This window comes from Vanessa atalanta, chromosome 24, assembly GCF_905147765.1.
Source record: "Vanessa atalanta chromosome 24, ilVanAtal1.2, whole genome shotgun sequence".
NCBI lineage: Eukaryota > Metazoa > Arthropoda > Insecta > Lepidoptera > Nymphalidae > Vanessa > Vanessa atalanta.
Genome location: NC_061894.1, coordinates 6,440,569 through 6,464,736, shown reverse-complemented (window position 1 = coordinate 6,464,736; position 24,168 = coordinate 6,440,569). Strand labels below are relative to the sequence as shown.

The following is a 24,168-nucleotide window of genomic DNA, read 5'->3' as shown; positions in this document are numbered from 1 at the left end:
TTTAGTACTCATAATCTTTGGTTTTATAACATTTTCTAAACTTATATTATAAATAATTTAATGCTAATTATAAAATAATGATTTTGAATCGAAATATGTTTGTGATTTTTATTTTATTTTATTTTATTACGTGACAAATCACGTTACTAGGTACTTAAATATTTATTAAGCTATTATTAGTGCTAAAATAAGGTTTAAATATTTACATTGCATGGCGGTTTATTTCCAGCCCAAAATTTAACGCGATAAGAATAAGAAGTAAGACGGCAAACGGCAGTTGCTGTAACGCGACGTGTGACGCAAGTTGTTTCGTAGAGTGGAGAGTACGACCGTGGCATTCGTGTCGTTATCAGTGATAGAAAAAGTAAATAAAAAAAAAAGTTGACAGGTAACCTCAGCCGACATTCATAAAATTGACGAATTTGATAAGCAAAAATTGTTATTGATTATATTGTCCAATGTTATCTTTATAATGTAAATTAAAATTTATTTAGTTGTAAATTAGGCACTATTAAATAAATATTCTGTAAAGTTTTCGTTTGTGATGACATATAAATAATTAATTGTTTGTTTTGTGTAATAAGGTAATTTTTTATTTATGATTTCAATTACGATAACTTGATAGATAGCCTTTAGCTAGTTTTCCCTGTTAAGACACAGTTTTCCGGGAAATCTGAAATATGTTTATAGGGAAAACTTTTCCCTGTAAACAGATTTTCTTGAATGTTACCTAAATTAAATGAAACGAAAAAATGTTTTCAAGGAAATGCCTTATCACTCGTGACTTCTACTCGAATTTGCATAATAATGATTGGCTCGAAATAATTATCTTAGAAATTGAAGTAGCAGTATTATTTCAAAAATAATATTTATTATAATAGAACTCGTCTTTTATATAAAAACACGTAGTTTCGTTTGACGGAATTTACAAGAAAAAATTGTGAACTTTACAAAACAAAACTATAATATAAAATGAACTTTTAAATTAAAATTTAAACTATTATATATATTTAGATAAATAAAAGATTCCATACCTTGAGCGCAAATGACTATTTTTTATTTCAATGTATTTTAAATTTGTTATCGTAATGTCTGTATTTATATATTTTTTTTTATTTTAGCTTTTAAATATACAAACTTAAAAAAAACTAAAAAAAAAGGTTCAATATGATATAATTAATTTTTGATTACTGAATTTCATTAAAAAAATCATTCTTGTAATTTATAATATTATTGTATTGTTATAGAATGGGTAACACCAGCAAGAAGCTGGCTGCAAAGTGTACACTCTTGACTAAGGATGAACAGAAGTATGTCGCGGCTACCTTCCGAGCAGCCAGTAAGAACTCTGAGAGGATCCGAGAGGAGGATCTCATCGTGAGTGGCAAAATAGACGCAGTGTCATTAGAAGTGTGTTCATTTTTATTTCATTTCTTTTTGTTTTTTATTGGATTGTGTTAGTGACAATATTAGTTATTTATTACAACATACATATAACTAAAAGAAAACTTTATTCACTACAAATTTTGTAACAGAAAACTTCTGTAATTGCAGTAATTGTTGCTATAAATCTTAATTAACATATCCAAACCCATATAGTGTTGATTCTATATTAAAAGTTATTTATTGCCTAAGTAACGCAAATCAATATTATTTTTGAAGAGAGAGATAAATAATACAAAAAATAAAATTCAAATTTTAAATGAAGGATTTAAATATATAAGTTGGTGCCGTAGCCGTAATACTGATACTTATAATATTAAAAGTATAAGGATTTTTTTGTCTCCTTCATATTTATATAATAAAATGGTTACTTTTGTTAAATTTAGTATCATTGGACTTTTTCAACCTTTTCAATGTTACATATGGCATCCAGCAAAAGTTAATTTATTGTATTTAGTTTTCTCAGCGGTCATAGTGACTGCTGATTGCTATTATATATTTAAATAAATATATGTCACTAACACAATACCTATACATTACATACAAGTATTATCATATTGATATAAAAATATATAATTTGATACTTGAAAGTAATGTTTTAATATATTATTTCTTTGTGTTTAAATTAACTATGATTTCTTTTAAAAGATGATTTTATAACACTTTGTTTGTTTATTTTCATTTTTTCATTGAGTTTGTTATCACGTGCTTTAATATGTTTTTGTGTTTTAATCATTTTGTTCAATTTAACACAAGGAACTTGCGGTCAATAATATTTTGTTATGTTTTTTTGGTTTAACAGGTGTGTGTGGTTGGGATGATAGATTTCTTTAAAATATTTAACAGTATGTTTTTATTACATCAGCCTTTAAAGGTTTTCGAACGAATGAAGCATTCTTTTTAGTGTCAGATCACTTTGAATGTTTAGAATTCATTCCGAAATTTAACATTTTATGGAGTATGATCGAGCATAGACATTAAAAACAGTAGTGTTATTCTCTATGAATAAACTCGAACCTCATATTAGAACAAGTAATATATCAGAAAGGAATATAATATATAACATTAATATATAATATTTAACGAATACACGCAAGAAATAACGTATAACCGTAGTGAGATACAAAGCGAGTTATAGAATGTAACTTCTCAATTTTCCTGATGATAATCATGCCAATTAAAAATGACGCTTGCTTTGTATACCTAGAGGGCGAATATATAATACTTAATTGATTCGCTTAACTTCTTAAACGGGTATAGTATTATGTTTGATTTATCCGTGTAGCTCTTAAGAATTTTTATGTTACTCTTGTATTTAGTCGAGTAATTTAACGAATGTTTTTTGGCCAATCAAATGGCGAATATGATATTAAAAACTATTTTTACTATGTTTCGTTTATAACCGGTGTAAAGTTAGGAGTTATGTTGGTTTCCATATTTAGGCTGAGTGTCAGCATTCGTCTGTTGATGCTGTTATGTCAGTTAAATAATTCAAAAGCCTTTAAATCTTCGTCCAAATTAAATATTGTATTGGACCCGTGTAGGTTTCCTCGCGAAGCTATCTTTAACATTAATAAATTACGCTGCCGGCTACACTCGCTTGTAAATGGAACTCGCATTGTAAGCTTAAGATTCACGTGGTCTAGTCACTGGGTCAATACTTACGTGGATTATAATATGTCGACCGACGACGAATTCCATATATTATACTAGCAGATCTGAACCAAAATCTTCTCCATGAAACATGCTAAATGTAATGGTTTCACGTCAAATATTCAGAGGTTTTATCGTGATGTGCGCACAAAAAAAAGAGATCTTTTTTATAGATATTGCAGAGATATGGACGAATTGAGAACCCTGTTCTTTTTTAAATCGGTTAAAAATCTGCGGCTGTGACAATTAGTTTACTATGTAAATAAAAATATTGTTAAAGGGATGAGTAGAATGTTTAACTAATCACACGCTATCCAATGTTAATAATTTGGCCCTAGACTTTTAGGCCTTAGTTTTTAATTTAGGTTCAGAGGGTGTAAAACATCCGGGCCACGCTCATTGGGGGCGCCACGCCGATTTTTTTTTTTTAATGTTATATTTAGGCGGACGGGCAAATGGTCTACCTGATGGTAAGGGGTCACCACCGCCCATAGACATAAACGCTGTAAGAAATAATAACAATTCCTTACATTACACCAATGCGCCACTAACCTTGGGAGCTAAGATGTTATGTCCCTTGTGCATGTACATGTATTACACTAGCTAACACACCATTCAAACCGAAACACAACAATAAGTATTGCTGTTTGGCGGTAGGATATCGGATGAGTGGATACCTACCCAGACGTAAATAATATGGTCAAGTAACATATTCCAATGTTTCCACATTGGAATTCGATCAATGGAAACTTTTGGGGGGTGATTGCCTTAACGATACTTGTACTCGAGCACGTGGTGCATAAGACGCTGCTGTTAAACAATAAATTTCCTCGTTACTTGTAACTTATATCTAGATTTATATTAAGGAATGTGTATCACGCATTTTACACATTGTCGCCGCTAAATCTGGCTCTCAATGAGATTCGCAATTAGTTTCCGAGAAACTCTATTTTAGTTACAAATCGTTAAGTACGTTTGTATATATTTATATCATGTATACCGGAAAGTATTTTACAATGTTAAGTTTGTACTTCATTGTACCAAGAGTAAAACTAAAATATACATAAGAGGGAACCAGGCGCCTTATCGCTAAAGCAACGATAGAAATAGTCAGTGTATGAGCTAAGTCTATTCCAAATTATTTCCAAATTCGTTTAGTAGTTTTATGTGAAGTTGTGCAAACCTGTCTGGGTAGGTTCTCATCAGATATCCGCCAATCAGCGATAAATAATTAATATGGTTGTGTCCGGTTTGAAGGGTGAGTGAGAAAATGTAATTACAGGTATAAGGGAGATTTTAGTTTCCAATGTTGGTGGCGCATTGGCGAAGTGAGGAATGGTTAATGTTTCGTACAGCGCCGATGTCTGATAGTGACCACTTGTCATCAGGTAGCCCAGTTGCCCGATATCATAAAAAAATATATGTTAAATACCTCTAATATCAATAATAGCAATTGCAAAATTGCTAAATCCAAAATAATCCTCAACGAACCTTTAAAAGTGGAAATATTAGAAAAAAGAAAAAAAAGCACATTAGACCATTTTAATGAAAATGCTGCTGAAACGATGATGATATTATTCTCAACAAAGTCTTAAATAGATCAAGCGCGGGATAGCGGCTTTACGAGCTTTCAAATACTTCTTTTATCGTCCCTAGTAGTAGTCCTAGTAGTTTAAGCGATTTAAATTAATGTTACGAGCAAGGGCGTCACTGTATGAGAGTTTATTTTTACTTCGAAAGCGGTATTTTTCTCCAATTTACGGGACCTTGGCGTTTTTTTTTAAATTCAAAATCTTAATTCAACATCTTCTGTCTTTATCATTACGTGTTCTTTATCTTGTCGATTGCCAAAAAATCTTCCAACGGTACGAGAAAGAAACTGTTCAGATCTGAGAAGAACCAGTGAAATTCAATGGGGTTATTTTGTTATGTATTTTTTTTTATAATAAAAAATGTATCTACAATAATAAATATAATCTTATATTATAAATGCGAAAGTATCTTTGTTTGTCACTCTAAATTATCATATAACCTATGTCGAGTAATAAGGGTTGTATACTAATTCTTGAAGCATTTTCGTCACAATCTGAATTCCAAGCGTCCGAAGCCGCGGGCTTTAATAGTTATTTATATTTGAAACTGCCTGGATGCAATAGTTTCATTTTCAAGGCGTGCTTTCAGCTAAAAAGTCGTTAATTTTATAATAACATTTAGCACTAAAAATGTTGTTTGATGGTCTTTTAACCGACTTCAAAAATATGGAGGTTGTATTCTTATGTTATGTTACCTGTGAAATCTATCATTTAGATAACAGATTTATTTTGTTTTTTTTTTTTTTTTTAATTTGAAGTCGGTTTGGTTTTTGGTTGAAACTTTATGATGTTTCAATTCTATAGTAAACTTTTTTTATATATTGTCCCACGAAATAAATCGCGTATAATCTGTATCCTCTAATTCATCTCATGCTCGGCGGTGACGGGAAATATCTTGAAGAAATCAGCCTGTTTAAGGTGAAAAACTGCCAAACCGCCACCAATCCACTTTCGAACAGTGCTGTGGAATATGGTCCAAACCAATCTCAAAAAGAGCGGAGTACTTAGCCCAGCAATGGAACATTTGTAGACTTACTTAACTTTTACTTTTCTTATCCCATTTGGCACTAGAAAAAACCATTAAATTTTTGTGCGTGATTAAAAAGTCGGCCCTTAATCACACTATAGGTAGAAATTAAATCTGTCCGTCATAATCCTTGAATCGTTCGTTTTGATTTACTGCCGCTAAATCGACGCTGAGGTGTAATTTGGTGTTAAAATAGACGGGACTGGTATGCGGCTATTTTGTTTTAACAATAGCTCGCTGTTCAGGAAGTTAAGAGTTGAGGTGCGATTATTATTCTCGTGGTTATTAACAGAAGATAATTTTAAATCGGAATTTAGACCCACACATTTACATAATCGTTAAGTACACTTAAGTAAACACAAACAAGGACATGAAGGTCAAGTCTGTCATGTTAATAGGCTAGATTTAATGCAGGTAATCTGCGCACTTTAACTAGGCAGGTTTTAACCATCTAAGCACCCGGAGTTGGATTTGCATTCGGCGCCATTTTAATTTTGGGGTGAACTGGTCTGCAAGGTGCCAAATGGCTTCAGTGGGTGTCTTTGACCTTTTCGATTCGATTCGATTTGCGTAAGGCATAGTAGTGAGTGTTCGTAGCACGGAAGATACTAGTCTTTAGACCTCAACGACACCCTAAATTTGGCGCCTTGGGACGTGATCCCATCTAATAAGGAAACTTAATTATTATAAAAAACAATAATGGACATAATCAAAATGGCTATACGTACAAATCTTAGGTTTGCATGTTCAAGATCAGGTAAAAAAAGATAGCCAAACGACGCTCATAGTTTTCGCATTTTTTCCTACGCTTGCGCTAGAAAATACAAGATACAAGCCGGACAGACATACAGACGGGCAACGAAGGAATTTCTTAAGAGTTCCTTTTTACTTTAGAGATACGGAACTCTGATATTGCGTTAGATAGTCTTTTTGTTGAGATGGGACGTGACTTGATGCTATGACCCTAATAAGTGAAGTAGTTACCAATCTCTCAAATTATATTGGTGCTTTGTTAATTATATGTTCCTCATATAGTATTGTTTCTGAAATATACTCGTGTAATCCAAATTTGGGCACAGCTTGTCATAGTATAAAGTCGCTTCCCCCAACTTCGTCTGTAGTCTGTACTCTTAGATCTTTTAAACAGCGCAACGGATTTTAATGCGATTTTTATCAATAAACAGAGTGAGTCAAGAGGAAGGTTTGTATGTATAAAACATGTTATTGTAGAGAAAAGCCAAAAATTTAAACTTTTTCTAACCGGAAAAAACAAAAATTGTTATTTAATGTTTGTTCTTAAATCTAAAAAGTATTAATATTAGACTTTAGCGCCCGTGTGAAACCGGGACGAATAGCTTGTAAATTATAAAAGACGCAAATTTGTTGCAGAAAATCTTTTTAAGTTAGACAATAATTCAGCAAGTGCAATTCGACACAAATACTGAGATTATTCAGTGAAAATCAAGTAAATACCGAAATTTAATTTAAAAAAATTACATTTAAATACTTTTGTATGTTAAACTAGCTAATGATTTAATATTCTCCATTCCATTCCAAAGGTATGTTTTCATGTAACAGGATTCTGTAGCAACATATAGTTTCAAGGTTCGTATATTCTGACTAATCGCTTCATATTTAGGCGCCTATTTCGACTCTCATATAAATTAGCCACAGATTATAAACAGTCCTCGTTGCATTTGACGTCACTGCGGTCAGCACTTTGAACAGAACAATCAAATACGATGATTGATACGAACATATTCCCGTCGAAACCATACGTGACCCATTAGGAGATTGTTGAGCTGAATAATGACGGATATACGAATTGTTAACGATTTGCTATTTGATTAATCTGTGCGGAATACGTGTTTGATGACTGTGATTTAGTGTGGCTTCAGAAATTTGCATTTCAATTGTGTGTTATGGATTTAAATTATGATTGGCTAAAGATCATCTCGATATTAATTGATCTTCCTTAATAGTCCTGATTGTTTCAGTAATGGAGCCGAGATGGCCCAGTGGTTAGAACGCGTGCATCTTAACCGATGATTTCGGGTTCAAACCCAGGCAGGCACGACTGAAATTTCATGTGCTTAATTTGTGTTTATAAATCATCTCGTGCGGCGAAGAAGGAAAACATCGTGAGGGGTTTCCAGGGCATGTGTCTAATTTCAACGAAATTCTGCCACATGTGTATTCCGCCAACCCGCATTGGAGCAGCGTGGTGGAATATGCTCCAAACCTTCTCTTCAAAAGAGAGAGGAGGCCTTTATCCCAGCAGTGGGACATTTACGGGCTGCTAATGCTAAAAAAAAAATATGTTTCAGTAATGCACAAAATTTGTAGTATGTATATTAATGATTTTTTTAGAAAAGTTGGAATTTTTTGGGCTCATTTTTATGGATATGGTCAAAATGAATCCTAATAACATATATATTTGATTTAACTCGATCTATAATTTTACATAGATGTTAGTAAATACAGTTAAATTTGTATTGTATTGTATTGTATTGTACGCTACAATACGTTATTGTAATATTATATCAAGCGATATTTGTACAATCGACGGTATAAGAATATACGAAATGATTGGTCTTCGCGATACGAATTAAAGTCAATACATTATGTATAATTATATGTATATGTTATCATTGTAATATAGATTTATTTATGAATATCTTATATATTAATAGCGTAAGGCGATTTTTGTCCCAGTGATTATGGGACGATAGCTGCACGCAAAAAAATCGGTTATGGTATGGTATCTAATTTAGAATAGCTCCAGCCGTAGATGTGCAGAAAAGTAATGAGGATTCTTGATTGAAATTTATTAAATTGTTATGATTTAACAAAGAATTTTAGAGAGCGGAAAGAAATTACTGGCCACTTTGAGAGCGGCGCTATGTCTGTATAAAAAAAAAAAAAAAAACAAAAATTTAAATCCTTCGAACAGACGTCGTTGGTTTACAATTAAATTAAATAAAAAAAAAAAAACATGTCATAGGTTTCGAAATTTATAAAAATCTGTTGAATTGCGATCCAATAGTTTTCTATTGAAACAAGTTACTGAAATAGTTGTCTTGTAAGTAGATACAATCTACATACATATAAATGTATGTGTGTAACAATTAAATACTCGTTGTGAGTTTTATATTGTAAGTAAGTTTTATTCCACACATAAAAATTTCTAAGCTTCAATAGGTATACGTGCCGATTTACGATGCGAAAAGCAGATTCAATTTACCCGTGACACTTAACGACTAGTATTCGTTTAAACGAATGAAAACCACAGAGTAATAAAATAAGCTCATCGATAGATTGTTCGTTCCACTAGACAAACTGCAGGTACACAATCTACGTATAAATCTAAGTCACTAATGGAAGCATAAATTCATCGCGCAAACGTAAACAAATATACCGAATCTTTGGGATCGGAAACATTGTTTATTTTCTCATCGAACAATGCCGGAAAAATGTTGGACTATCAGCTAGCGAGCCTTGAAGCGAGCGATTATGATACGCGATTGGAATCGTTAAATATAATTCGATGGTCCTTGATTGGACGATTTTGTTTTATTGGACGAATATTGGCTAAGGATTGGTCATTGAATGCGTTATTACCAATGTGTACCAATATAGTTATACTAAAACGTTTTGTACCTACGTTTGTGCTGGACAAGAGCCTCTCCTTTTTGAGTAAGTATCGTTCCGGCTCTCGAGTTGGCTGTTAGTTGTGTGTTTAACTCATTAAGGTTAGCCTTAATACCGATTTCCAAATTTCTTCAATTATGAGTAACAAATTTTATCTACCATCATTACCATACCCTCTTAGGAAATTCGATGGATTTGATTGGATAATTTTATATAGTTGCTCCTACATACTACCAACTATAAAACTACCTACGTACTATAAAAAAATCCTCTGCAAAATTTCGTCTGTCTCGTCTGTGCTTTGTATGTCAGTCAGTTATTTTATTTTTTTATTAAGAAGAAAATACTTTCGCGAGGTTGCACTTCGCAGAAATAGTTTAATACCTTACGATTAAACCTTCGTACCGTATAATGTCCGTCGTGTCCTCATAACGTTTCTCAGTATAAAAAAGATTAAATCTCCGATTTTTGTATTGTTGTTTAAAAACCGATTGAATTATTTGGTTCTAATCTAAAAGCTCGTTGGTCGCCTCTACTCAATTGGCGGCCAATGAGTTGCAACCTACCAATTATCATTCGGATTAAAACTAAATTAGTTAATTAAAATGATCAGCTTTTCTATAATTAGAGTAAGAATATTAATCATTTGAAGACTCAATAAATCAATGTTTTAAAGATCGACGACGATGGCGACGTAAATGTGAATCGCAGGTTCAGTTTCTCTAGCCCCTGTACATTTGCGAACTACTCCTAAAATATTTTTTAATTTAAATCCTAGTAATAAAAAGGATCCTACTTGAATTAAATTTGATATTATAAGTTTTTGATTGTTTTTAAACAATATTCGTCAACTGGAGTCTTTCGCAAAAATGGTTACAATTTTCCTAGGAAACCTGATTTGCTTAATCCATATATTATCCCAGGTTTCGTGGCCATAGACTGAAATGCAGATAATCCATTGTTATGGACTAAGATTGAAGAAAACCACGCCTTTGACGTAAATATTTGCGCGCGCGAGCTTCGACTAGGTTTTTTTTCTTGTTAATCAATTTAAATTGGAATGCTTTTGATAAGTGGAATGCTTTTATATTTAAATTGATAAAATATTATTACCGGGTGTATTTTAATGGTGAATTTTGAGCAAAGTTTCCATTGTATGATTGCACTTCGATTATGAAAAATATGTAAAGTTTGTAGTTGATTGAGTTTATCTATTAAATATTATGGTTGAATTACGCAAATTACTTTCTGATATTTAAGGATCGAGATTTATGACGAGTTAGGTTATTGTTCTTACATTAAGTATCTGGTGTAATTATTCGTGAAAAGTAATAATATAAATGAATTTTTGGTCATTTCTAAAATGACAAACTTAAAAAAAAACATACAAAATCCAATGCAAGGGTAAATCTGATACAACTGAAAATTGGACACGCAGGTTCAACACCTTTATGTGCTTTTCGTTTACTTCTGTGACGTTCCAAAAACATCATATCTAAGTAGGTGCTCATAAATAAACGAAGCCGTAAGTAAATGCATCTCATAATTAAATACTTTATACTAGGTATTTAAATGTATGTGAAGCCAATTGAGTTTAACCCCGCTTTGAACCCAAAGCAGGTTATTTTTGAGCCCAACTTTTCCAGTCAAAAATTATTGAAAGCAGCCGTTTTGGTGGTAATATAATAGTTTTGGTCGTACGCTAACAGACAATCTAGATGTACCCCCATAAAGGGTTAAAGCCGGTTCTAACTGGTTTTTCCAGATATACAAAGAGCTGTAAAAATTTATTTTATGACGACAACCAGACTCGCGGTATTCTGTTGCTATGAAGGTTCTGAAATATCTTAGAGCAAATTTTAAATATAAAACTAGTACGCCATCAAAACTGAACATAAACAATGAACTTTATGAAAACACGTTTGTAAATAATCTTTGACAGCGTGGCCTATATACCGAGATGATTTTGACTAAACTATCCAAACATTATGAAAGTTTGACACAAATTTAGTATATTTTTCGGAAATACAATATTTGTATTGTACAAGATTGACTAATGTATGTTAAGCTGAGCTCAAGATCAAAATTGATAACTTTCATGTTGGAAATATTACGTGTATGGTTGTTCTTAACTTGGGTTGTTTGCAATAAAGATGTGTACACACTACACCGTCTTCTTCCATTACCAAATTGATGTCGGTGACAATATTTTGGCGGTGCATGTCACGCGACAGTGATGGTGACGGAATGGTCCAGTGGACATAGTCTCATACTCTTCATTACAAAGAATATTTTTTAACAACTGAGAGAACCTAATTCGGATATGATACGCGGATGATCACTAAAACCGTTATATACGAGTCTGATACGCAGTTGAAACGTTAATAGGCGTGGTTTGATCTGCTTGATGGTGTTATATCTTTGGAGATTCCGCGACTTCGACATCGTTTGAGTGGTCACCAAGAAAAATTACTAATGATTATGTGGGTTCTTCCTGCTTGGCCTAGGTCAAGCGGGGTACGGGCCTCGAGGCATGCCTCCTTACCTGGGCGTGTCCTCAACGGAAGCACACAGATACCGTGTCATATGTTTCTGACCCAATGGGTCAGGGTCCTGTGGACCCAGTAGTATGTCCGGTAAATAGATGTGCTTTTTTCACATTGATGTAACTTGCCATTAGATGGCATTGCAGCTAATGTCTGTACCTTTCAAATAATCGCCATGGTAATTGGTGTCCATTAGAGAACGGAGCGTATTTTAACGCAAGCTGTAGGTATGCGATAAAATTTAACACACAATTTTTATAAAGTCAATAGACACCGGTTATTTGCAAGTAATATATAAGATAGTGTTTCAATAATTCAAGGTAAACCCTGCGGATCAGGATGTAGGAAGCGTTCATTATACTTTTTAGAATATTCTAGAACTTTTTTTGAATACTGTTTTTTATATTTGCAGAAATTTTGGGGTCCACAAATAGATCCGAGGCTAGCGCAGTACCTCACCAATTTCTTATTCGGTTCTGGACAGCAGAAGACAGCAACCGTTGAGTTCAATAGATTCGCTGAACTATACGTTTACAATGTTCGTGGTAAGTGTATTATTGGGAGGTCTGGGTAGGTACCGTTTATTCATCACATATTCTACCGACAAACAGCAATATTTATTACTGTTGTGTTTCGGTTTAATAGGTCGAGTGAGCCAGTGTAACTGCACAGTGGACATTACATATTGTAGCATAACTCTGTGGTACCTAATGACTAGCTCTACCATCAGAGGAGAGTCCACATATTTGTTGGTGACGTTACTGTAAAATTCAGTTTCTTCAAATTAAAGCATTACAGAAAAATCCTACCCCGTTAAAAGAGCAGGTGGTCCAGCTGTGGGCTATTAATGGTCTACCTTTAATGTCTATCTGTGGTGACCTGTCTATCGTCCAATAAATAGATAAAAAAAGTATCCAACAACTCAACTTCCCTCTAACAGATGCCTTTGTTCGAGAAAAAATCATATCACGTCCGTCTTGCATGATTGCGTGTATTCGTCATTGACGACCTTTTTTAATTACGCTAGGAAATTAAAAATACTACCCCATCTCGTACTATATCTTATTATATATTAGCTGTGCCCGCGACTTCGTGCGCCTTTGAATTTAATTTATTTGGAAATTGCAGCGCGACTTTATTTTTATTTTATATATAATCCCGTCAAAATTAGTCCAGCCGTTCCAGAAATTAACCAGTACAAACAGACAGACAGACTAAAATTGTAAAAATGTTATTTTGGTATATGTACCGTATATACATACACATGCATTTAGTAAAATGCGGTTATTTTAATTTTACAAACAGACACTCTAATTTTATTAAATGTATAGATATTCGTTCTTAATTTGTTATCATATCTTTGTCAAAATGTTTGCAGGTACAGTTGAGGAAAGAATGATGGTCACATACAACTGCCTCGGCATGGACTACAACGAGGATTTTGAACTACCCTTCCAGCTGCTAAAGGAGGTAAGGTCTTGCATTTAGTAAATAAACTTATAATAGTTTTAATATTTCTTACGGTACTATATTAGATGTATTTTATTTACTTGTGATTATATTTGTAGACTATAATTAAAAGTTTATAGGTCATTAAATATTCGTCTCAGCTTTATACAATAAGGGTCTGTATAAACATTTTAGAATGAAGAACAAATATAATATTTATTACTTATAAACCTTCCTGTTGGATCATTTTGTTTATTGAACGAAAGTATCGTCGCCATGCCCTTTGATACACTAATGTTTTTTTTATTAATTATATATTGTCGCATAAAGCAAATTTTCTATAAAGGAGCTTATATGATGAGGTTACGAATTAAGTATGACTATAATTAAATATTATAATTAGGTAAGTACTCTATTTTCTAAGGTTTAGCACTTATGAATAGTGAAACTTATCATTATCATTTATGGTTTATTTATATAACCTGTTAAAAATAAGTAAAATCGTGATGGCCATCAAATCGATTTCGGTCGCGACCACAATTTTATTAGTATAGGCAACTGTTGAGGATATCTTGGAACTATTTATAATAGAATTAGAATAAAGGACATTTCGATTTGATTTGATGCGTAAATACTTGAGTAGCATAATATCTCCTGTGCAGTTGTCTGGTCACCGTTGATAATGGCGGCCGTTATCGGAACAGGTCAGGTTACATCATGGTAAACGAATCTTCCCCTCCACAGTATTGTGAGAGCATCGTGTCGGCGTATATAAAGATAGTGAAATCGTCCTCATCGAAACGAGCGAGGACATGGATAGACAAGGGGTTCAGAGCTACAGCGTCCCACGTGCAAGCCCTGGGGGAAGCCGTTGCGGCGTCCGTTGGGGGTGATATGGAATCACCTCAACATTGCACGGCGCAACAACTTTCGAAATGGTAAGGTTTAAGATGAGATCATATAAAAAGTTTCAAGGCCATCAGTAGATAAATGTATATATGTAGTATTTTTTGAGATAACAGCTGTTTCGTAATTAACGATACTGTAGCATTCGTTATATTTAAAATCCCATTAGACGTTGGTTAAATATAAACGTAACATCCACCTTAAAAATCCATGTGAACGATACTTTATAATTCCAGGCTTCAGTCAAATATTCTATTGAAACAAGTGGCTGAGTTGGTATACGTGAATTTGTACGGAATCAACAAAAGAGCGGGTGACGAGAGTCCCACCCCCCTACCGCCGGCCGCGCCCTCCTTACTGCCCGGACCTGACGGTACGAATATTTATTTCTATAATATTATATTTCTCCATGCTTCCAAAGATACTAGATAGATAAAGATCAAACAGCAGTACTCTGTATTGTGTGTTCCGGTTTGAATGGTGAGTGAGCCAGTGCAACTACAGGCACAAGGGAAATATTATCTTAGATCTCAAGGTTGGTGGCGCATTGGCGATGTAATGGTTAATATTTTTAAAGCACCATTGTCTACGCGCGATGGTGACCACTTACCATCAGGTGGCCCATTTGCTATAGTGCATCGTGTTTGCTCAATAATACGAGTTTTGTTGTTGTTTAAATATCGTACTATGATCTAATATGGCAACAAAAATCAAAAGATTTGGTAATATGCCAGGTGTTGCCATTTATTGTATATGTGAGGCAGATCATTTGGCCCATACCGATTTATTCAAGCAGTGCATGTACTTATGTATGCGCGCGAAAAGTTGTACTATGTCGGCATATATATACACATGATAAATGTAATTTCTTCTTTTTGTAAAAAGAAAAAAAACATTGTATAATAAGATAAGGTGTTAAGTTGTCTATTTCGAGCGACTTGACACTTAATTGGCGCGTTAGCGAGCAACTTCATCGAGTTCAAAGACGTATAACTTCAAAAAGAGGAATATAAACACAGATAAAAAAAGAAATTTTCGATAAACATCTACATGTTTAAGTCGCCTCGACTCCACTGCTGCAATAGGTGGTCCAGTAATAATGTGTTCCCCCCAGGTCTCGACCCGATGCCGGACTACCCGGCGTTCATCGACATGTCGCACATCGTGTGGATCAACGCGCACTTGCCGCAGCAGTTCCAGCACAAGTGGCGTTTCTTGTTTTCAACTCACATACACGGCGAATCGTTTTCAACTATGACCGGTATTTATATTTATAATAAGAACACGTAATTAAATCTTGTAACATCAAAATGACGAGATGGCTCAGTTCAATACCAGACAGACAAGTTTATAAATGACTTCGTGCTCGGCGGCGAAGGAAAACAGCCCGAGGAAACCTGCATGTGTCTAATTTCAATGGTCCCGCATTGGAGCAGCGTGGTAGACAAATTTAAACCGTCTTCTTAAAGTGAGAGGACTTAGCCCAGATATTTGCAGGCAGTTACTTTCCTTATTTTCTTACATCCGATTAAAGGTTAAACTGCAAAGTGCATCTTTTTATAACTGCAAGTTTATACAAAAAAGAGTCTTCTTGTATAAGCTTTCTGGATATGATAAGTAAACGACTTCTCATTTATTACTATTAATACCAGCTGCCTAGCCCGACTTCGTTCGGGATATATATGAATTTTATTTACTTCCTGATTCAAGCGCCACCTACCTGGTACAAAACAAAACGTTCAGGAACTCAAATACTCCCAATTTTTTATCAAAATCAATCCAACCGTTTAATATAGTCAAATACACACAGTCGCAAGATTTATGTATATAAATATATATTTGTAGATATTAAAGGCTTTAGTTACAAAAGTTGTTTAGCGGATAATAAACTCTGTTTGTCTCTGTCTAGCAACATTGGTTTGACATTCAAAAGAAAAAGACAAAGTATTGTTTTACTAACCACTTAAATGGATTATCCGGCTAAATTAGTTATCTAGAAAAAGAACAATTACTTAATCAAATAACTAAAATGAGAAAATCTTAACATAATACTTTGTTTTGTTACCAGTACCAACAGTGTATGGAAATATTCAGTTCATTAGGTTCAGCGTATAGAGTGTCGAGTTGTATGGGTTACAATTTAGTTGCAAGATTTAATTCAGTCATACTACCAGCTTAAGATGTCAAAGGAAAATGGTTAAAGTTTAATCGGTTTGTGGATTTATTGTGTTGAAAATAAAAAGGGCACAAGGGACATAACATCTTAGTACCTAAGTTTTGTAGTGCATTGTTGATAGAAGGAATGGAATGTTTTTTAACATTGTAGGAATACTGACTGTTGCGTCACAGTATATTTACAACAGTATTATGTATATTGACAGTGGCATTGATCACTTTGATAAAATCAGTGATAATCATTGTATGTATACAAGAAGTAAGGATAAGCTTAGAACGCCAAGTTTCCGACTCCGCAAAGTCAATAAATCATTCTTGGGGCGAGGTGTCCGCTTCTATAATAAAATTCCGCAGACATTTTTAACTTTTCCGTTTCATAGAGTCAGATTTAGATTAGATTTCAAGTTAATTGTAAAAAATACATTGGTAAAGAAGGCATATTATTCGATACAAGATTATGTTAATGATAAAAAAGCGTGGAGTTAAAGCTTTGTGATTTCCAGACAGGAGAATTATATATGTATGTTATGTACATACATATGTAATTGTATTTAACTAACATGACTTTATTTTTAGATGTTGAAAAAGTGTAACTACTGAGTTTCTTGCCGGTTCTTCTCGGTAGAATCTACATTCCGAACGGGTGGTAGCTTTACTTTAAATAGTTTGTTAAATGACGATTCAAAAGTGCTTGTAAAAGCCTACTTGAATAAATTATATTTTGATTTAGAAAAATGTTTATGGACAGTGGCGACAACTTACCAATTGCACGTCCGTCTATATAAAAAAAAAATACAGAAATAATTATTAATTTTTTTTTCCAGGTCGTATCATAGAGCAAGGTCCATCCATAATAATAATCGAAGATTCCAGTGGTTACATCTTCGGAGGCTTCGCCCCCGCACCCTGGGCCTTCGGTCCCAACTTCACCGGCACGGACGAGTCGTTCCTGTTCACCTGTGCACCCAAAATGAGGATCTACCCAGCCACTAATTATAATGATCATTACCAATACATGAATCATCATACGAAAACCTTGCCCAATGGTTTGGTAAGTACATTCAAACTATTTGACTGCCTCGCTGGTCTAGAGGTTGGATATAAGGCTCCAGATTCCGAGGTCCTAGGTGCAAACCTCAGATCGAGTCGATAAAAAGGGTTCTGCGGCTGAACTCTTTCAGGTAGTTTCGGATTTCACGTCTCATCGGATTATGAGAGGGAAGGAATAGAGAGTCTCCCTTGAGTTTAGCCGTGGCCGAAATCGAGCAGGACGATATCATTATCATAAATGCCAAAGTAACTCTGTCTATTTGTTCTCCCATCAGGACTTAAATATTGAACTTATGGTAACGAAATTCGACTTAAAAAACTGGATTATTTGTATAGCCTATTCCAATCGAAGTAGGAATAAAGATAAACAAACCTTAGATTTACGTATTTCATGCGATTCGCTAATAGCTCAGCTATATTGTGCACTACTGAGAGTTTATGATTAATATATATTTATTTATAATACAATACTATTACACTTTAATTTTACTTTCCAAAATTCCGATAACAGTTTCGTCGACGTTCAAAACTCAATTAATTCAAAACTCAATCAAGCTCTCGACCAATGATATCGCGACAATTTGCTGTCAAATGTTGTTTATTTGGCTTTTCTCCTGTTATGGTTGGAATAGAGTATACATTAGATAATTATGGGTTAGAATATTAAGATTACGTCACGAAGCTTCTTTTTTATAAAATGGAAGCTAGATCGTTCCGTACAGAATAAAAAAAATTAAATATATATTGCTTAATCAAATTAGTGCTGGTTCAGCGTTGATTATATACATACTGTAGCATAAAGCTGAGGTAACCCTTTCGAACCCTTTAAAACCTTATTTATTTCATGTTGGGTTAAGTTATTGCGGTATTTACTCAAGATAAAAGTAAGTTTAAATATATTTAAGGATAGTAAAGCAATTGGGCTATCTGAAGGTATCTTGACCCAGACACCAGAAATAGTAGACCCTTTGCATGTCCCTATTTTTGTTATGGATCCGGTAAAATAGAGCCGAGATAGCCCAGTGGTTAGAACGCGTGCATCTTAACCGATGATTTCGGGTTCAAACCCAGGCAGGCACCACTGAAATTTCATGTGCTTAATTTGTGTTTATAATTCATCTCGTGCTCGGCGGTGAAGGAAAACATCGTGAGGAAACCTGCATGTGTCTAATTTCAACGAAATTCAGCCACATGTGTATTCCGCCAACCCGCATTGGAGCAGCGTGGTGGAATATGCTCCAAACCTTCTCCTCAAAGGGAGAGGAGGCCTTTATCCCAGCAGTGGGACATTTACGGGCTTCTAATAATCCGGTAAAGTATTTCTAGACGAAATATTTTCAAATTCAATACGATAAACTCAAAAGGTATTATATCGATTCTCCTTTTCGACTCGTCAGTAACTTTGATGGTATCGTCCTCAGCTGATGGGCGGCCAGTTCCATTTCGGCGGCATCTGGGTGAATGCGGAGCCGTTCGGCGAGGGTTCGTCTGCGGAGTCGTGCTCCACCTACCGCGGGTACCGAAGACTCAGCAAGGAGCCCTCCTTCCGCATCCGCAGTCTGGAGGTGTGGGGCGTCGGGGATAAACCCGTCATCGACAAGGACGAGGTGAACACACACGTAGCTTGCGTACACACACGCAGCTTATCTCTGCTTATATCTCATGTGCACACGTTAAATTTTTTCTTAATTGCCTTAAAAACAAAATTACAAAAAGTAATAGTTCGTACTAGCCTTAGACCTCACAAAAACCTAATTATTACCTATTTCTCCTTTTCCTAATCATCCTCCCTTTTCCCTCCCAGGAAACGGAAGCCATAATGGAATGCAACAGTGTCCTCACCGCTTACAAATCAGAACTAAACTTTCTCAAGTTGGTTGGGAAAACTCAAATTATCGACGACTTACCGGAACTAGAGACGGCCACATAGCTTATGGTGCCCTGGTACTTTTGAAATGAATTAGACTTTTGATTTGTCTTAGCTTTTTCTTTTTTTTTTTTTTCTTTTTTTTTTTATGTGTGCTTATTATGTGTGTGCTAAAAGTAATTTGCCCTAGATAGTCACGAAATGTGTTAATTTTATTCAGAATTGTATTAAAGTCGAAATTAACATCAGGAATTTTAAATTGGGAAGGTGAGGTCAAAAGTCTCTTAATTGTCTGTAGTTACACTCATCGTTCTAACTGGAATAAAGTATTGTTTTATATTGGTCTTCTGTGGAATGACTCACGATTGGTGGACAAAATGAGTGCGATTTAGGGACTTTAGAAGCTCTACAGACTCATACATTTTCGGCTACCGTTATAATCCTTCGAAGTCATATTTGCCTTATAGATTTCCAACCTTTAATGTATATTTAAGTCGTATATAATACGTCTAAACAAATCGAACGAGTTCTCCAACTTGGCGGCTTGCAGGACGAGCGCGACCTGAGCGTGCTGGACACGAACCCCGAGGCGAAGGCCATCCTCGACATGGCGGGCCGCACGCGCCACAGCGAGGGCATCCGGGAGCCGCCGCCCCTGTAGGGTGAGTTTATACCATTCAAACGCCCGCCCCTTACTCTGTAGCTGCGTATAAGGTATTTGGCAACCTTACGGCCGACCAACCGAGTAACTTTGGAGTGGCGAGCCGGTACGAGCTTCAAATCTTCTCATTGAGAGGAGATTGCCCAGCCGTGGGATATTTACGATTGCTACCCCTGGTGGACTTCTATATCCCCAAATTGAGGGGTGTCCTTATTCTAAGAAATGTAAGAAAAAATTTAAACATTTTTATAAACATGATAAATATACCTTGAGGTTAATGGTATATTAAAAAAGAGCATTTAATATTAAGGTCGTAAAAAACACTGCCTTTATTAATCAATCGCAGCGCAATCCACTGCTGGACATGTCTCTCTCCCGAGGTAGGTAAGAGCTCCCGGCTTTCCGCCTTAGTAAATGGAATAACACTCGAAATCTACCGAATCTAATGCAAAATTGCGTCATGCATAATTTTGTTGGTATGTTTTTTTTACAGCAGCTACAGAGAACGCGAAGTCCTGAGGATGCTGTGAAGTTCTTGCTACCGCCCACCACAGGAGGCACTATTAGCAATATAATTCTTTTGGAAATGACTAGTCATTCGATATTGAAATTGTAAAAATAAGTATATTTTCACACGCGTACATAATTTAAGATCTCATTATTAATTTCCGGCTGCTGAGAGATGCGTCTCCGTTTCTGAGTGGACGATGTAACTATGAGGAGGCGAATTTTCGATATTGCTTTTGATTTAATTAAAGTTATTGTATTGGGTAGGTAGACTGCCCAATGTGCCGTATGGTGAGTGCTTACCTATCTGGAACGCGTCTCCAAGTATTGCGGTTTGGCGGTAGAATGTTTTTTTTTTATGGCATATGTTGGCGGACGAGCAAATGGGCCACATAATGGTCACCAACGCCCATTAGTATTAAATTTATATTAAATTTAATTAAATTAGTAGAATATAATAATGTCAACTAACATTAGATTTTATATAGTCGCACTTTTTTTTTTAATCCATATTGCGTTGTTATGTTTATGGTCGTACAGTATCTCTAGTCACGATAAACAGTTGTCAGCAACGCCCTCTCTCAGCGGTCGGACTTTAATTGTGTTTTTTACTCTGTAACCTCAGTGTTACCACTATAATTTTATATATAACATTTAATTTTTTTAAAAAAAAGTAGAAAGGTTCATTTTAAATAATTTGATACTGAATGTTGTAATTTATTATTTAAATTTAAATCATGTTGTTTTACGTTAGCGTTTTAAATTATTGTTTGATTATTTAAATGAAATTGCGTGAATGTATATACGTGTACTACTGTCGTATAGAGAAAAATCGTGTCTTGCAGTTACAATTGAATATTTTTAAGTATTAGTATCCGGTATCTGTATTTAACGAATCGTTGTTGTATTTGAGTCGATTGTTTACGAGTTACGAATACCGAGGCTTTAAAGTCGATACAGGTTTCCATAATAATAACTTTTTACGTCACAGGTGACTTTGAAATGTTTTTCAAATGAATACTTTTGAATTACGCGTCCTAAACAATTTAACCATCGGTAAGACCGTACATTGGTACTACAATGTATGCGATTCCTTGCATGGCCAACGCGTCATCGCTACCTGCAAACGAAGATGTTTGCTCTTTCCTTCAAACTGGACCACAAGTACAAAATATTGATTCACTAAACTAATTTTTGGTGTTAAAAAGACAGCAATGTCTTCTTCTTTCAAATGTCAAATCAATAATGACAGATAGACAGGAAGCATTATTAAAATAAACATTTTTATAACTAAGGCTATTAATCTTAACAAACTAAAATGTACTTAAATAACCAGAGAATAGGGTATGTTTTTACAAGATATTGAATTTACGTCATAATTATAATTTTTATTCTTTATTTCAATGGCTGTAATAGTTACCTATCCATTTCAATGTTTAACGAACAGCACGCCAACTTGTAAACATTGGCCCAACATTGGCCCAACGTTGGCCAAACACACTGGCCAACGTGTGGAAGATGCGGACTTTCTTTATATGACAGTGTAATATTTATATAGCTTTTGCTGTCCTTCGAATACTATATAGTCATATATACATTTATATCCTAATATATTTAAGAAAATTAAGTGCCAAGGGATTTTGTCCCTTATTTGTTATAAGATTGAAAAAAAAATCGCACAAGTTTTTGATGTCGCTACATTCCCGTGTGATATAAAGTTACACATAGACCTTTACTAACCGCACGGCAAAGGAGGGTAATGATTGTTTACGTAACAAAAGGGTAATGTTGGTGGCGATTTTTCACCACGGGTACGAAAATAAATACCTAAGCGGATACTGCGAAAAAAGGTTAGCGATCTGATAATTGTATTTTTGGAATGAAGTTCTTTTAAGCGGCTTTACAGTAGAGTGAACTGGCAGAAGTCGTCATGGAAGGCAAAAGTGGAGGCGCGGAACCTCCAGGCAACCTTCCTTCTCTTTTTCTTTTACCTTTTTCATTTAATTGTGATAACATTTTTTATTCGACGCTCTCCGTAGTCGATTAGTGTGTACACCGGTTTTCATGGGTACGCCACTCCGAGGTTCGATGTAGAAAAAGTTCATTATTGTTCTATGTTGTCTCGGGTCTGGGTGTTTGCGGTACCGTCGTTACTTCTGTTTTTCCATAACACAAGTGCTTTAGCTACTTACATTGGGATCAGAGTAATGTACGTATTGTAGTCCAATATTTATTTTAAAAAAAAGTTTTATTTCCTTTCGTTTATTTCATTGTGTCTGTTATTAAATACATAATATATAAACAAAAGCATCTTCCTTTCAACCAGGTGTGTCACGACACCTCCTATTTATTCCTACATATGTTGCTTACAATTATTTTAATCTAATATTAACTTTAAATAGTGTGAAGACGACCGTTCCGTACTAAAATTTTGATACCATGTAGAGTCGTTAATTCGTTCGTTGGTTTCAAGGACGTTAATCCCGTGGACATTGGTGGCTAAGTGTATTGGCGTTATTTTAAAAGAATCATATCAGTAACTTGCGTCCGCTCGTACCCGTTGACTCGTCGGCGGCATGCCCGTGACGCATTAAGTTGCCTGGCAACATCATATCTACTCACTGCCAAAAGATTTTGCATGTTTAATGCCGTTGACGAGGTTTCCCAACTAGTAAGCCTCCGTTAAAATGGCCGCCGAACCGTGTCAGCCGTTCGATGGGTCTGGAGTGTAGACTCCATTTTATTGACTTAATTTATCGTTTATTTGCCGTTGCGAGGAACCGTTAATTTTGTTTTTAGTTTTAATAATAAGATCGCCTTGTATTGTTTGATTCATGTTAACGTTTCCAAAGAAATGTTCAAAGAGTATATGTTGTTAATATATATGAACCCATTATGGTATCAGTTAATATGATGCCATAATGATGATGAAGATCTTTTCATTTTATTTAGATTTATCTTACGAAATTTGTCGAAGTTTTCTCGACATGTTACGGTAAAACTATATTTCAAATAATGTAATGGTTTTCGAAATCACGTCGATGACTAAACTTGTCGAGTATATATCGATAAATTAAGTAAACCGACAAAGATTATAATAAAGCCGTTGAATTGCTTGTTAAAAATTATGTTTAAAAGCCTTAACGTCTATGTGTAGCTTTATTGTGTTCTGTGTTGCCAGCCTTGTGTATCTCAAACTGAAGCTGGCAACACTGTGTCATAGCTTTTGTGATAACCATTTTTACTCAACTTTTATCATTCGTAACACTAATGTAATGTTTCTTACATATATTTATTATTTATGAGAGTTCAATATTATTGACGTATAGTGTTAAGTTGTAAAAATATATTTATTTAAATTATTGTAACGTCGACAAAGGAAAATTTTGTATATCCTTATTAGCTTAATATAGTTTTTTAAATAAAAATATATGTTTTATTTCTCATACCTATATATGTAATTATCGATGGATTGAAATCCGATCTGAATTTTAATTACAAAATTTAATAGAAAAATAATAAGCAAAGGGCCACCGATGGTATTTTTCTTAAGCGTTTCTTTAAGCTAGTAACTTGCATGTTTTGTATGAGAAATGTTACAATAATCCACTCCATCGCATTGGAGCGAGTGGAAGAAAGTT

General features: G+C 34.6%; 1 protein-coding gene across 4 annotated transcripts; it reads left to right on the top strand.

Annotated features, from left to right (window-relative positions):
- Positions 1 to 272: 272 nt before the first annotated feature.
- On the top strand, positions 273 to 20,883 carry LOC125073385 (MTOR-associated protein MEAK7). 4 transcript variants are annotated; one of them, XM_047684198.1, is made up of 11 exons: positions 273 to 388; positions 1,248 to 1,377; positions 12,325 to 12,457; positions 13,291 to 13,382; positions 14,106 to 14,299; positions 14,504 to 14,640; positions 15,382 to 15,528; positions 17,267 to 17,493; positions 18,914 to 19,099; positions 19,910 to 20,021; positions 20,514 to 20,883. In XM_047684198.1, the coding sequence occupies exons 2-10, from the start codon at positions 1,249 to 1,251 to the stop codon at positions 20,018 to 20,020; spliced, it is 1,356 nt and encodes a 451-aa protein (XP_047540154.1). In that variant the 5' UTR covers positions 273 to 388; position 1,248; the 3' UTR covers position 20,021; positions 20,514 to 20,883. The 4 variants fall into 4 exon arrangements, with proteins under 4 accessions (XP_047540154.1, XP_047540151.1, XP_047540152.1 ...); XM_047684195.1 differs by having other exon boundaries at positions 1,248 to 1,410; XM_047684196.1 differs by having other exon boundaries at positions 275 to 364; positions 1,248 to 1,410.
- Positions 20,884 to 24,168: the final 3,285 nt, after the last annotated feature.